The sequence below is a fragment of the Furipterus horrens genome, unplaced genomic scaffold, assembly GCF_987537825.1.
Source record: "Furipterus horrens unplaced genomic scaffold, mFurHor1.1.pri manual_scaffold_17, whole genome shotgun sequence".
NCBI lineage: Eukaryota > Metazoa > Chordata > Mammalia > Chiroptera > Furipteridae > Furipterus > Furipterus horrens.
Genome location: NW_028327187.1, coordinates 90,798,257 through 90,811,565, shown reverse-complemented (window position 1 = coordinate 90,811,565; position 13,309 = coordinate 90,798,257). Strand labels below are relative to the sequence as shown.

Below are 13,309 nucleotides of genomic sequence, written 5' to 3'. Positions count from 1 at the left end.
ATGTTGAGCATTCTTTCATATGCCTATGGACCCTCTGTATATCCTCCTTTGAAAAGTGTTTGTTCAGGTCCTTTGCCCATTTTTTAACTGGGCTGTCTGTTTTCTTGGTGTTGAGACATGTAAGTTCTTTATTTATTTTGGAGATCAACCCCTTGTCTGAGGTATGATTGGCAAATATGTTTTCCCATATGGTTGGTCCCCTTTTCATCTTGCTGATGTTTTCTTTTGCTGAGCAGAAACTCTTTAGTTTGATGTGGTCCCATTTGTTTATTTTTTCCTTTATTTCCTTGCCTTAGGAGAGGTATCAGTGAAAATATTGTTAGGTGAGATATCTGAAATTTTCCTGTTTTCCTCTAGGACTTCTAAGGTGTCACGGCTTACATTTAAGTCTTTGATCCATCTTGAGTTTATTCTCGTGTGTGGTGTAAGTTGGTGGTCCAGTTTCATTTTTTTGCACGTCCCCGTCCAGTTCTCCCAGCACCATTTGTTAAAGAGGCTCTTCTCACTCCATTTTATGTTCCTTCCTCCTTTGTCGAATATTACTTGAGCATATAGACCAGGGTTTATTTCTAGGCTCTCTATTCTGCTCCACTGATCTATATGTCTGTTCTTATGCCAGTACCAGACTGTCTTAATCACAGTGGCCTTGTAGTATAGTTTGATGTCAGGTATTGTGATTCCTTATACTGCATTCTTCTGTCTCAAGATTGCTGTGGCTATTCAAGGTCATTTTTTGGTTCCATATAAATTTTTGAAGTGTTTGTTCTAGGTCTGTGAAATGTCACTGGTATTTTAATAGGGGTTGCGTTGAATCTATAAATTGTTTTGGGTAGTACGGGTATTTTAATGATGTTGATTCTTCCCATCCATGAACATGGTATATGCTTCCATTTATTTGTATCTTCCTTAATTTCTTTTGTCAGTGTTATGTAGTTTTGTGAATACAGGTCTTTCATTTCTTTGGTTAAGTTTATTCCTAGGTACTTTTATTTTCCTTGTTGCTATAGTAAATGGGATTTTTATTCTAGTTTCTATCTCTGATATTTTACGGTTGGTGTACAGAAATGCCTTTGATTTATGAATATTGACTTTGTACCCTGCTATTTAGCCAAATTCACTTATTATATCAAGTAGTTTTTTCATGGAGTCTATAGGGTTTTCAATGTACACTATCACGTCACCTGCAAATAATAACAGTTTTACTTCCTCTTTTCCAATTTGGGTGTCTTTTATTTCTTTTTCTTGTCTGATTGCTGTGGTTAGAACTTCCAAGCCTATGTTGAATAGGAGTGGAGAGAGTGGACATCCTTGTCTTGTTCCTGACCTCAGGGGGAATGCTTTCAGATTTTGTCCATTGAGTATGATGTTGGCTTCAGGTTTCTCGCATATGGCCTTTATTATGTTGAGGTATGCTCCCTCTATTTCCAGTTTGCTGAGTGTTCTCATCATAAATGGGTGTTGTACTTTATCAAATGCTTTTTCAGCATCTATTGATATGATGTGATTTTTGTCTTTCATTTTATTTATGTGGTATATTATGTTTATTGATTTGTGAATATTAAACGATCTTTGCATCCCTGGGATGAATCCCAATTGATCATGGTGTATGATCTTTTTAATGTGTTGCTGGATCCGGTTTGTCAATATTTTGTTGAGGATTTTAGCATCTATGTTCATCAGTGATACTGGCCTGTAGTTTTCTTTCTTTATTGCGTCTTGACTTGGTTTTGGAATTAGGGTAATAATGTCTCTCATAGAAAGAGTTTGGGAGTCTTCCCTCTTCTTGAATTTTTTGGAATAGTTTGAGAAGGGTAGGTGTCAGTTTTTCCCTAAATGTTTTGTGAAATTCACTTGTGAAGCCATCTGGTCCAGGCCTTTTATGTGCTGGGAGTTTTTTGATTCACTGCTTCAATTTCACTCTTTGTTATCGGTCTGTTTAGGCTTTCTGCTTCTTCTTGATTCAGTTTTGGAAGATTATATGTTTCTAGAAATGTGTCCATTTCATCTAGGTTGTCAAGTTTCTTGCCATACAGTTGTTTGTAGTAATTTCTTACAATTCTTTGTATTTCTGTGATATCGGTTGACATTTCTCCTTTTATTTCGGATTTTCTTTTTTTGGGTCCTTTCTCTTTTTTTTTTTTTTTTTTTTGATGAACCTGGCTAAAGGCTTGTCAATTTTGTTTATCTTTTTGAAGAACCAGCTCCTACTTTTGTTGATCTTTTGAATTGTTTGTTTAGTCTCTATGTCATTTAACGCTGCTCTGATCTTGATGATTTCCTTCCTTCAATTGGCCCTGGGCTTTGTTTGTTGCTGTTCTTCTAGTTCTTGTAGCTGTAGAATTAGGTTTTTTATTTGAGATTCTTCTACCCTTTTAAGATAGTCTTGTACTGCTATGAAATTTCCTCTCAGGACTGCTTTCACTGTGTCCCATAGGTTTGGGGCTGTTGTGTACTCATTATCATTTGTTTCCAGAAACTTCATTTCCTCCTTGATGTCATTGTTAACCTATTCATTATTTAATAGCACGTTATTCATTCTCCATAAGTTTGAATGTCTTTGAGTTTTTTCCTTGAGGTTGATTTCTTGTTTCAAGGCATTGTGATCTGAGAAGATGCTTGATATAATTTCAATTTTCTTGAATTTGTTGAGCTTGTTTTGTGTGCTACCATGTGGTCTATCTTTGAAAATGTTCCATGTGCACTTGAAAAGAATGTATATTTTGCTTCTTTGGGGTAAAAAGTTATATATATATATATATATATATATATATATATATATATATAATCAATTAAGTCCATGTGATCTAGTGTTGTTCAATGCCTCAATAATCCTTGATACTTCTTTGCTTCGAAAAATCTGTCCATTATTGACAATGGGGTGTTAAAGTCTCCTACAATGAGTGTGTTGCTGTTGATATTCTTCTTCTAGTCTTCCAAGATTTTCCTTATATATTTGGGTACTCCTATTTTGGGTGCATATATGTTTACCAGGGTTATATCTTCTTGATGGATTGTTCCCTCAAGTATTATGAAATGTCCTTCTTTGTCTCCTTTTATGGCCTTTGCTGTGAAATCTGTTTTGTCTGATATAAGTATTGCTACCCCAGCTTTTTTTTCACGTCCACTAGCTTGGAGTACTTTTTTCCATCCCTTTACTTTCCATCTGTGTACATCTTTTGTTTTGAGGTGTGTCTCCTGTAGACAGCACATATGTGGGTCATGTTTTCGTATCCATTCAGCTAGCCTATGTCTTTTGATTGGAGCATTTAATCCATTTACATTTAAGGTTGTTATTGACAGGTATTTATTCATTTCCCTTTGTACCTGTGTTCCTCTCCCTCTCTCTTTTTCTTCTTTTTCTCAAAGCATTCCCTTTAGCATCTCTTGCAATACTGGTTTGGTGGAGATGTATTCTTTTAGTCTTCTGTTGTCTGAGAAACTCCGTATTTCACCTTCCATTTTGAAGGACAGCCTTGCTGGGTATTCTTGATTGTAGGCCTTTGTTTTTCATTGTTTGAAATATTTTTTGCCATTCCTTTCTGGCTTGCAGTGTTTCTGTTGAGAAACTGGTCGATAGCCTTATTGGAGCCCCCTTGTATGTTATTTGCTGTTTTTCTCTTGCTACCTTTAGGATTCTCTTTTTGTCCTTGAATGTTGCCATTTTAATTATGATGTGCCTTGGAGTGGGCCTTTTTCGGGTTACCTTCATTGGGACCCTCTGTGCTTCCTGGACTTGCATGACTTTTTCTCTCATCAGGCTAGGAAAATTTTCTGTCATTACTTTTTCAATCAGGTTTTCTATCCCATGCTCCTCTTCTTCGCCTTCTTTTATCCCTATGATACGGAAATTGTTTTGTTTCATGGTGTGCTGCAATTCTCTTAAATCCTCTTCATTCTTTTTAGGTCTTCTTTCATTTTGTTGCACTGTCTGGGAATTTTTTTCTACATTGTCCTCTAACTCACTAATCAAAACCTCTGCTTCGTTTAGCCTGCTTTTGATTGACTCTAGTATGTTCTTCAGTTCAGAAATTACATTCTTCATTTCTTCCTGGTTCTTATTGATAGTTTCTATGTCCTTTTTTATGCTGGTATAGTTCTCAGTAAGTTCCCTGTAGCTTCCCTGGAGTTCTTTATAGTTTCCCTGGAGTTCTTTGTAGTTCCCCTGGAGTTTGTTGTGGTTTTCTTTGAATCTGTTGAGTTCATTGAGCTTCCTCATTAATGTTGTTTTGAATTCCATGTCTGATAGTTTTCTTTCCTCTATTTCATCTATCCCTCCTTTTAGGAATTCCTCCTTTCCTTTTGGTGGGGTGTTATTCGTCTCCCCATTTTGGGCACTGAGTCATGTTTGCTTCTGCTTCTTAGATTGATCTGCTTTTATTTTCTGCCTTTTTGGTGTGACCTCCTATAGTAGGAATCTGTTTGATTCAGTGGTACAGACTCCTTGATCTCCTTAACTTGATACTCTTGGGATTCCCTTTATGCTTCTTATTTGGACTCTCTAGTAGTATTTGGTTTTGTTTGTTGTGTTGCTCTTTGGTGGGTCCTTCCTTTAAATTAGCTGACTGAGTCACTCTGCCCACTTCTGACAGTTGTTGAGCTGCCTCTGACTGATGCCTCTTGGAGGGGAGTAGTCAGCTTATGAGATTTCTCCTTTAGGACTGAGGTTGAGTCTTCCCTCAGATCTGGTCTGCTGCTCCTCCAGTTTTTTCTCCAGAACCAGCGTCCAAAGTTTTCCAAAGCTCCTGTAGTTCATTTCACCTTTCACCTGCAGCCCAGGTTGAACATGGGAAGTGTGGTTTTTCTGCCTGCCAGCAGGGGGCCACAACAACAGACAGGCACTAGGGGGCGTGCCAGGAGCGTTCTCCCAAGCTGGCTGGCATGTGCCCTGGCTGGTAGCTGTTCTGCATTCTGATGTGTGGGTGGACCGGGGGCGTTGAGCCGTGCTGGCTGGCACGCACGTGGGCCGGTAGCAGTTCCCCGCTCCAGCTTATGGGCGAGTCGGAAACTCTCCGTCTCGCTGGCTGGTAGTGATCCTCTGCTCCGGCGGGCCAGGAACGCTCCGCCCTTACGGCTGGTGTGCACACGAGCCGGCAGCGATCCCACGCTCCAGCGGGCCCGGAATGGTCCACCGTGCTGCCTGGTGTGCGCGTGTGCCAGCAGCGATCCCCCGCTCCGGCATGTGGGGTAACAGGGAACTCTCCGCCACACTGGCTGGCAGCAATCCTCTGCTCCGGCAGGCCCGGAACGGTAAGCTGTGCTGCCTGGTATGCGCGTGGGCCAGCTGCAATCCCTCGCTCTGGCGTGTGGGCGAGCCGGGAACTCTCAGCTGCGCTGGCCAGCAGCGACCCTCTGCTCCGGCATGCCCGGAACGGTCGGCTGTGCTGGTTGGTGTGTGTGGTAGCCCGCAGCGATCTCATGCCCTGGCGTGTGTGCGAGCTGGGAATGCCCCGCTGCGCTGGCTGGTGTGCGCGCGCGTGCTGGCAGCGATGCCCCGCTCCGGCGTGTGGGCGAGTCGGGAACTCTCCGCTGCGCTGGCCAGCAGCGACCTCTGCTCCGGCGTGCCCGGAACGGTCCGCTGTGCTGGTTGGTGTGTGCGGTAGCCGGCAGCGATCTCAAGCCCTGGCGTGTGTGCGAGCAGGGAATGCCCCGCTTCGCTGGCTGGTGTGCGCGCGCGTGCTGGCAGCGATCCCCAGCTCCGGCGTGTGGGCGAGCCGGGAACTGTCCGCTGCGCTGGCCAGCAGCGACCTCAGCTCCGGAGTGCCCGGAACGGTCCGCTGTGCTGGTTGGTGTGTGCGGTAGCCGGCAGCGATCTCACGCCCTGGCGTGTGTGCGAGCTGGGAATGCCCCGCTTCGCTGGCTGGTGTGTGCGCGCGGGCTGGCAGCGATCTCACGCCCTGGCGTGTGTGCGAGCTGGGAACTGTCCGCTGCGCTGGCCAGCAGCGACCTCTGCTCCGGCGTGCCCGGAACGGTCCGCTGTGCTGGTTGGTGTGTGCTGTAGCTGGCAGCGATCTCACGCCCTGGCGTGTGTGCGAGCTGGGAATGCCCCGCTTAGCTGGCTGGTGTGTGCGCGCGTGCTGGCAGCGATCCCCCGCTCCGGCGTGTGGGCAAGCCGGGAACTGTCCGCTGCGCTGGCCAGCAGCGACCTCTGCTCCGGTGTGCCCGGAACGGTCCGCTGTGCTGGTTGGTGTGTGCGGTAGCCGGCAGCGATCTCACGCCCTGGCGTGTGTGCGAGCTGGGAATGCCCCGCTTAGCTGGCTGGTGTGTGCGCGCGTGCTGGCAGCGATCCCCCGCTCCGGCGTGTGGGCGAGCCGGGAACTGTCCGCTGCGCTGGCCAGCAGCGACCTCTGCTCCGGCGTGCCCGGAACGGTCGGCTGTGCTGGTTGGTGTGTGCGGTAGCCGGCAACGATCTCACGCCCTGGCGTGTGTGCGAGCTGGGAATGCCCCGCTTCGCTGGCTGGTGTGTGCGCGCGTGCTGGCAGCGATCCCCCGCTCCGGCGTGTGGGCGAGCCGGGAACTGTCCGCTGCGCTGGCCAGCAGCGACCTCTGCTCCGGCGTGCCCGGAAGGGTCTGCTGTGCTGGTTGGTGTGTGCGGTAGCCGGCAGCGATCTCACGCCCTGGCGTGTGTGCGAGCTGGGAATGCCCCGCTTAGCTGGCTGGTGTGTGCGCGCGTGCTGGCAGCGATCCCCCGCTCCGGCGTGTGGGCGAGCCGGGAACTGTCCGCTGCGCTGGCCAGCAGCGACCTCTGCTCCGGCGTGCCCGGAATGGTCGGCTGTGCTGGTTGGTGTGTGCAGTAGCCGGCAGCGATCTCACGCCCTGGCGTGTGTGCGAGCTGGGAATGCCCCGCTTCGCTGGCTGGTGTGTGCGCGCGTGCTGGCAGCGATCCCCCGCTCCGGTGTGTGGGCGAGCCGGGAACTGTCCGCTGCGCTGGCCAGCAGCGACCTCTGTTCCGGCGTGCCCGGAACGGTCCGCTGTGCTGGTTGGTGTGTGCGGTAGCCGGCAGCGATCTCACGCTCTGGCGTGTGTGCGAGCTGGGAATGCCCCGCTTCGCTGGCTGGTGTGTGCGCGCGGGCTGGCAGCGATCCCCCGCTCGGGCGTGTGGGCGAGCCGGGAACTGTCCGCTGCGCTGGCCAGCAGCGATCCTCTGCTCTGGCGTGCCCGAAACGGTCCACCGTGCTGGCTGGTGTGTGTGCCAGCCGGCAGCAATCCCCCGTTCCGGCGTGTGCGCGGGCCCGAACGCTCCGCTGCCCTGGCCGGCAGTAATTCCCAGCTCTGGCGGGCCAGGAATGTTGTGCCATGCTGGCCGGTGTGTGTGCTGGCCGGCAGTGATCCCCTGCTCTGCAAGATTTCTTCTCAAAGCATATATGAAATTGTGATTTTACTTTTTATTTTTTTGTTTTTTTCATGACTTTGTGGAACAAAAAATTTGAGTGTTGAGAGTAAATTTTTTATATTAATTGTCAATACATGTACTTTAAATGAAAAACGTGCATAATTTCAAGTTATCTTATTTCCTTATACTGTTTGTTCTGATTATATTTATTTAACTGTAATTTTATGTCTGTTAACTAATAAAAAATTGGGGCTTATATTTTATATGTTTCATTTTTTTCTAAAATTTGTTTTCATTGTGTATTATTAAAAAAGTAATCACATGAACATATCTCAATATCATTAGTAATTACGAAACTGTAAATTAAAACCACAGTAGGCTGCCTCATCGCACTCACTAGGATGGCTATAGTCAAAGACAGTAATAAGTGTTAGCAAGAAGATAAAGAAATGAAAACCCTCAAACGCTGCTGATGCGACAGTAAAGTGGCATATCTGCTTTGGAAACTAATTTAGCAGTTTCTTTAAAAAGTTAAAACATAAATTTACTGTATGACCCAGTAATCCCATTCCTAGTACAATGAAAATGGGAGTCCACATTCTCATAGCAGCATTATTTATAGCAATATTTATAATAGCCAAAAAGCAGAAACAAACCCAAGTGTCTATCACCTGATGAATGAGTAAACAAAATGTGGTATGCCTATAGATTGAAGTATTATTCAGCCATAAAAAGGAATGATGTACTGATACATACATGCTCCAACATGAATTCCGAAACATGCTAAGTGAAAGAAGCCAGTCACAAACGATCACATAATTTATGACTTCATTTATATAGAATGTTTAGAAAAGGAAAATCTACAGAAACAGAAAGTAGATTCATGCCTGGGGCTGAGGCTGGGAATAGGGATTAACTGCAAATGAGCACCTTTTTGAGGTGATGAAAATGTTCTAAAACTGGATCGTGGTTATGGTTGCAAAACTCAGTAAATTTACTATAAGTCATTGAATTGTACACTTAAAATGGGTAAATTTTATTATAAGTAAATTATACTTCAATAGTTATTTCAAAAATATTAATATCCCATGATAAATTAGTGATAAACTGGTTATTCACCAAAGATAATTTGAGAAGCACTATAATAACTGAGAACCAGGGGAACTTTCTTATAAATAAATTATGTGAGCTTAAGGTTTTGGGGGCTTAGCCTTCTGGTTTCAGGTTACATTTCTGCTAGCTAAAATTGCCAGATAAAAAACCTCAAGTCATGCAAGATGTGAATTAATCATTGAAGAATTTAAACCTTGCTTATTGAGCCAAAATGCACAACAAATGATGCTAAACAACAAAAATTATAGAAATTGTTACCCAGAGTAATGACTATAGTTTTTCACATACAGATAAACTAAACAGCTGTTCAAAAGGCTCATGTAATACTATCTATTGTCATTTAAAATCATGTCCTATTAATGAAAAAATGACTTGATGATATCAAAATTTTCAAATATTTACAAAACTAAAAGGAAGAGTAGGCTAGAAGATCACAAAATTAATAGATCCCACCCTTCTCCATTTGCCAGCTTTAGTTTTGATCCCTAAAATTTATTTTTATTTCTCAGAATTTTGTTTTGTTAATTTTAAAAATGAGTTTGTTAGAGCTGCTGTAAGGTACCTTTGTGTACTAGAGTGCTAATGAAACCTCACAGAATTATTTCTAGCTCAATTTTCAATTTTATTTAATTTTACAATATGAAGCATTCAAGGGATTTTGAAACAAATTGAATGACAGTATTAGAGAAGCAAAAATGATAATTTTCAAAGTGTCAGCTGGTAGATTTATACCTTGAAGATTGTCCTGGAGAAGAATGAAGAAGACACTATTGCAGAGAACACTACATACAATAAAATCCGTTGTGTTAGAGAACTTATAGACTACTTGAACAAAAGAAAATGTGACAAGGAATGAAAGCTAGAGTGCCATGCTCTTCATACCTGTACTTACTCTAGAGGGGAATTTAACACAAAGCACTGCCATCTTGGACCTATCCCACAAAAGGTGCTCAAGTCTCAAGTCATAAACATTAAAAGTGATCAAGACTAATGATAGAGAAAATGTATCTTGTCAAAATAAGCTTCCATTTTTAGTCTTGAGCTAAATAAGCTTACTTAAGTTGTTGAATCCAAGGAATGATCCGTTTCATATCATCATTCACAGACTTCTCCATGTCATCCAAAGTGGCCTGGTCTATAAAATAAAGCACTTCATTAATTGCTGACACTAGACACAAAATATCTAGATAGCCAAAACTTAAATGAAATTACCGTTTCAGGCAGAAAGAAGTGTTACTTTTGAGTCAGAAAAAACTAAACTAAATGTGTCATTAGTCATAAATTAGCCTAATCTGTTTTCCCTCTTTAACATTTTAGGGAGAGTTATAAGTTAAGACAAATAATTAATAGGAAATGTATACTTGCAGGAAGATAAGTAAATACATAAATTAATTTTTTGCCTATACAGTATTTTAATTCCCAAAACTCTTAGTCTAGTCAATTAATATTTAACTTATATGTATTTAAAGCTCACAGTAGTACTAGAATTAGAAACTTAAAAATTATAAAAAGTATAAAACTCCATTGTAATATTTATTTATTAAATACAAATGGTCTCTGGCATAAGCAAGTATACTGCTATCTGAAGATTAGCACGCTAAATGCCACTTAGAATTTTTAATGACACTAGAAAATGCTGATAGAATGTTGAGCAAAAAAGCAAGATATAAAATGATTTGAACTAAAGAAAATATATAGAAAAAATAAAAAGAGCACTGGTATGGACTGAATTGCATTATTCATATATTGACGTCCTAATATAATGGTATTTAGAGGTAGGGCCTTAGGGAGATAATTAGGGTTAGATAAGGTCTAAGGTTAAGGGCTTCTTGATGGGATTAGTGGCCTTATAAGAAGTGCCAAAGAGTTTGCTGGTTCTCTCTCTCCCTGCCACGTGACCACACAGTGAGAAGGCTGACATCTACAAGCCAGGAAGAGGGCCCTGACAGTAATCCAACCATGATGGCAATCAGCGCCCAAACTTCCAACCATCAGAACTGTAATAACAACAAATTTCTGTTGTTTAAGCCACCCACACTGGTTCTTTGTTACAAAAGCCTGAGATGACTAGGATAAGCATACATACCCTAAAATAACAATGAAGAATAACTTTTTTCCATCTTCTCTCATTTTTACCATGTTTAGTTTTTTATTTGAGTATGTACTGTGTTAATAATCAAGAAAACAGTTAAATAAAAAGTTCTGAGGAACAAAACAATTGCCTGGTTGGTTTGGAACCACAGTTAAAAGGTAATTCATAAAGGTGTCATTTATCATTTAGCTATCATAAATGTGATGTGATTCAAAGTAATATGGCCAGTTTTTCATGAGAAATTCATAGAAAAATCTCTTTATAGCCATATAACTAGAAAAGCTTTTATTTTCTTCAATCTATCTAGCTTAATATTAATTTCAAATGTGCTGATATATTCAAGAACAATGTTCTATTAGCAATACAAAAACACTAAGTTCCTAGTACTTCATCATTTCAGAACACCATCTCAGTAACAGAACATGTAAGAAATAAAACTTTAATTTTGGCTGTATTTAAGCCAGAAAAAAATATTTTCCTCCAGGATTCTGTACCCCAAGTTATCTTGGATATTTATATGGTCATTAAATATGTTCTTCAGCCATGAATGTTTTGAGAATTCCTTCTAGCCATATCCATGCCACCCAACTATTAGTGGTAAAATAATCTAAAAAACATCAGCCATCAACATTGTTACTTTTACATAAGAGAAACAACATGAATGTACTTCATATTGGGAATTTTAACTTCTGGTACCAAGAAAAAAAAAATCCAAACGAGTTAAAATGGGCCCCAAGTGACAGACATCAGTGAGTTATTCCTTCCATATCCACGCTTTACACTGCTTAGGCCACTTTTCTCAATATCTAATGGCAGAAAATTTAAATTTTGCTTTTATTAAAAATATTTTTCCTTACACTGAATGACTGTGTCATTTAGTAACTTACCAAGTCCATAAAGCATCAATTGAAACATTCCAGAATGCAAATCCACATAAATGTGTAGACACTCCGAATTATCACAGGGCTCCAAGATGGGAACAACAAGAGCCGGAAGTGCGGTCTCTATGGAAGCTGAACAGTTAAAAATTAAAAATTAGAAGATCGCTATGGTGGAGCTCAGACGCAGGTGTCTGCGGCAACCAGCTAGACGTCTGCAGCTTTTCTTGTACCATGGCCGACTCGGAGAACCAGCCGCCCGCAGAGCCGAGCCAGGTGGCGGCGGCCGCGGAGGCAGAAGGTGGTGCACAGGCGGGAGACTGTGACAGTGCAGCCAGCGAGTCTGACTGCGCCGCGTGTCAGACCACTGAGGAGTCCCAGACCCCTGCGGAGAACCCACCAAAGCCTAAAAATGACTTTATTGAGAGCCTGCCTAACTCGGTGAAATGCCGGGTCCTGGCCCTCAAAAAGCTGCAAAAGCGATGCGATAAGATAGAGGTCAATTTTGATATGGAATTTCAGGCTCTGGAAAAAAAGCATAATGAAATCTTGCCAAGATCCAAGAGCTCACTGGAGAGATGGAGTGATGTGCATGGACACTGGAGGGCGAGGAAGAAGAGGACGATGAGGAGGAGGTGGAGGTGGAAGAAGCAGCTGCTGCGGAGACTGCTGCTGCCAAAGACGAGGGTCCTGGCTCTGCGCTGTCTGATGGCACCAAGGACTAAGCGGGGGCGTAGACGGAAGAGGAGAATGACAATGAAGAAAAATCCTGGTGGGTTGCGTGGTTTTTAAAAAAATATTGGTGAATTTAAAAAGGCTCAGGTTTTGGACCAAAAAACAATGTGAATCAATTCTGACATTCCAAAAAACATATTAAATTGAAACAATCAGATCCTGACCAGCCCGTTTCAAATTTGCTTTTCATTTTGAACCCAATAAATATATTAAAAGGTGTTGAAAAAAATGAGTTAAATTAAAAATGATTTATTTTCATGATCTCTTCTGTGAGGACTGGAACTGAGGACTTATTAAGGGTGTCTCAAGTAGATGTGAAGTAAAGAACCACTTTGAAACCAGTTTATCACACTATGATCACACGACACGGAATACCCAAGTCAAGCCTGAACATGTTCTCAATGCTTCATTCTTCGATTTCTTTAATCCTGAAAGTTCGACTGCAGAAAAAGCAGAACCCAAGGGAAAAAAAAAACAAAAAAACAACTCATCTATAAGACTTTGCTTTTGAACCCAGACATCAGCTTTACACTTCAGAGAAGCGGGATGGAATCTAGGACGCCTGCGATAGAGATCATGACAGTACTGTGAATGAGGTCTGCAACCTCATTCACAATTTGAGGTCTTCAAATTTTAAAGAATATTCTGAATATTTTAATTTAGAGAAACAATGTGGTTCTAAGGAGCGTTTATAACCTGTATAATATTGTCAACATATGTATTCATTATTTACAGTGTCATGTTTATGTGTTTTGTTGGTAGTGTCTGTTTACAAAGGGGTAAAAAAAAAAAAAAAAACCCAAATGTTTAAGTATTAAATTCCTCTACCTAGCATTTTAGAAATATTAATTTACTTGAAGATATAGAATGTAGCAAATTCTATAAGGCATGTGTATACAGTGTTACATAGTTTGATCCTTGTGAAGTCTTTTTGTCATGTAGCTTTTAGAATGTAGCTGTGAAAATTATCAGAACTCATCAATGAAGCTAATGTTTGGGAAAAAATACATACTTGAAGAACCAATCTAAATGTGTATCCCCATCCTCAGTCAGAAGTAGAAAGAATTTAAGTTTGCTTGTATCAGCTGTGCCTTTATTATTTTACTATGTAAATGTGACATATTAAATATAAAATGTTGCAAAATCAAATTTCACTGCTTG

At 42.0% G+C, this 13,309-nt stretch overlaps 1 protein-coding gene and 1 pseudogene across 3 annotated transcripts in view; one reads left to right on the top strand and one right to left on the bottom strand.

The window, feature by feature from the left end:
• The window catches only part of MED14 (mediator complex subunit 14), an 82,931-nt gene that overhangs the window by 43,791 nt on the left and 25,831 nt on the right, over positions 1 to 13,309 (bottom strand). For all 3 annotated transcript variants that reach the window (XM_090263907.1, XM_090263908.1, XM_090263909.1), the window contains exons 11-12: positions 11,423 to 11,548; positions 9,500 to 9,578 (exon numbers count right to left, since the gene is read on the bottom strand). In XM_090263907.1, coding sequence (XP_090120033.1) covers positions 9,500 to 9,578; positions 11,423 to 11,548 — 205 coding nt within the window. The remainder of the gene's footprint in view (positions 1 to 9,499; positions 9,579 to 11,422; positions 11,549 to 13,309) is intronic.
• LOC149991578 (nucleosome assembly protein 1-like 5) lies at positions 11,648 to 12,138 on the top strand (annotated as a pseudogene).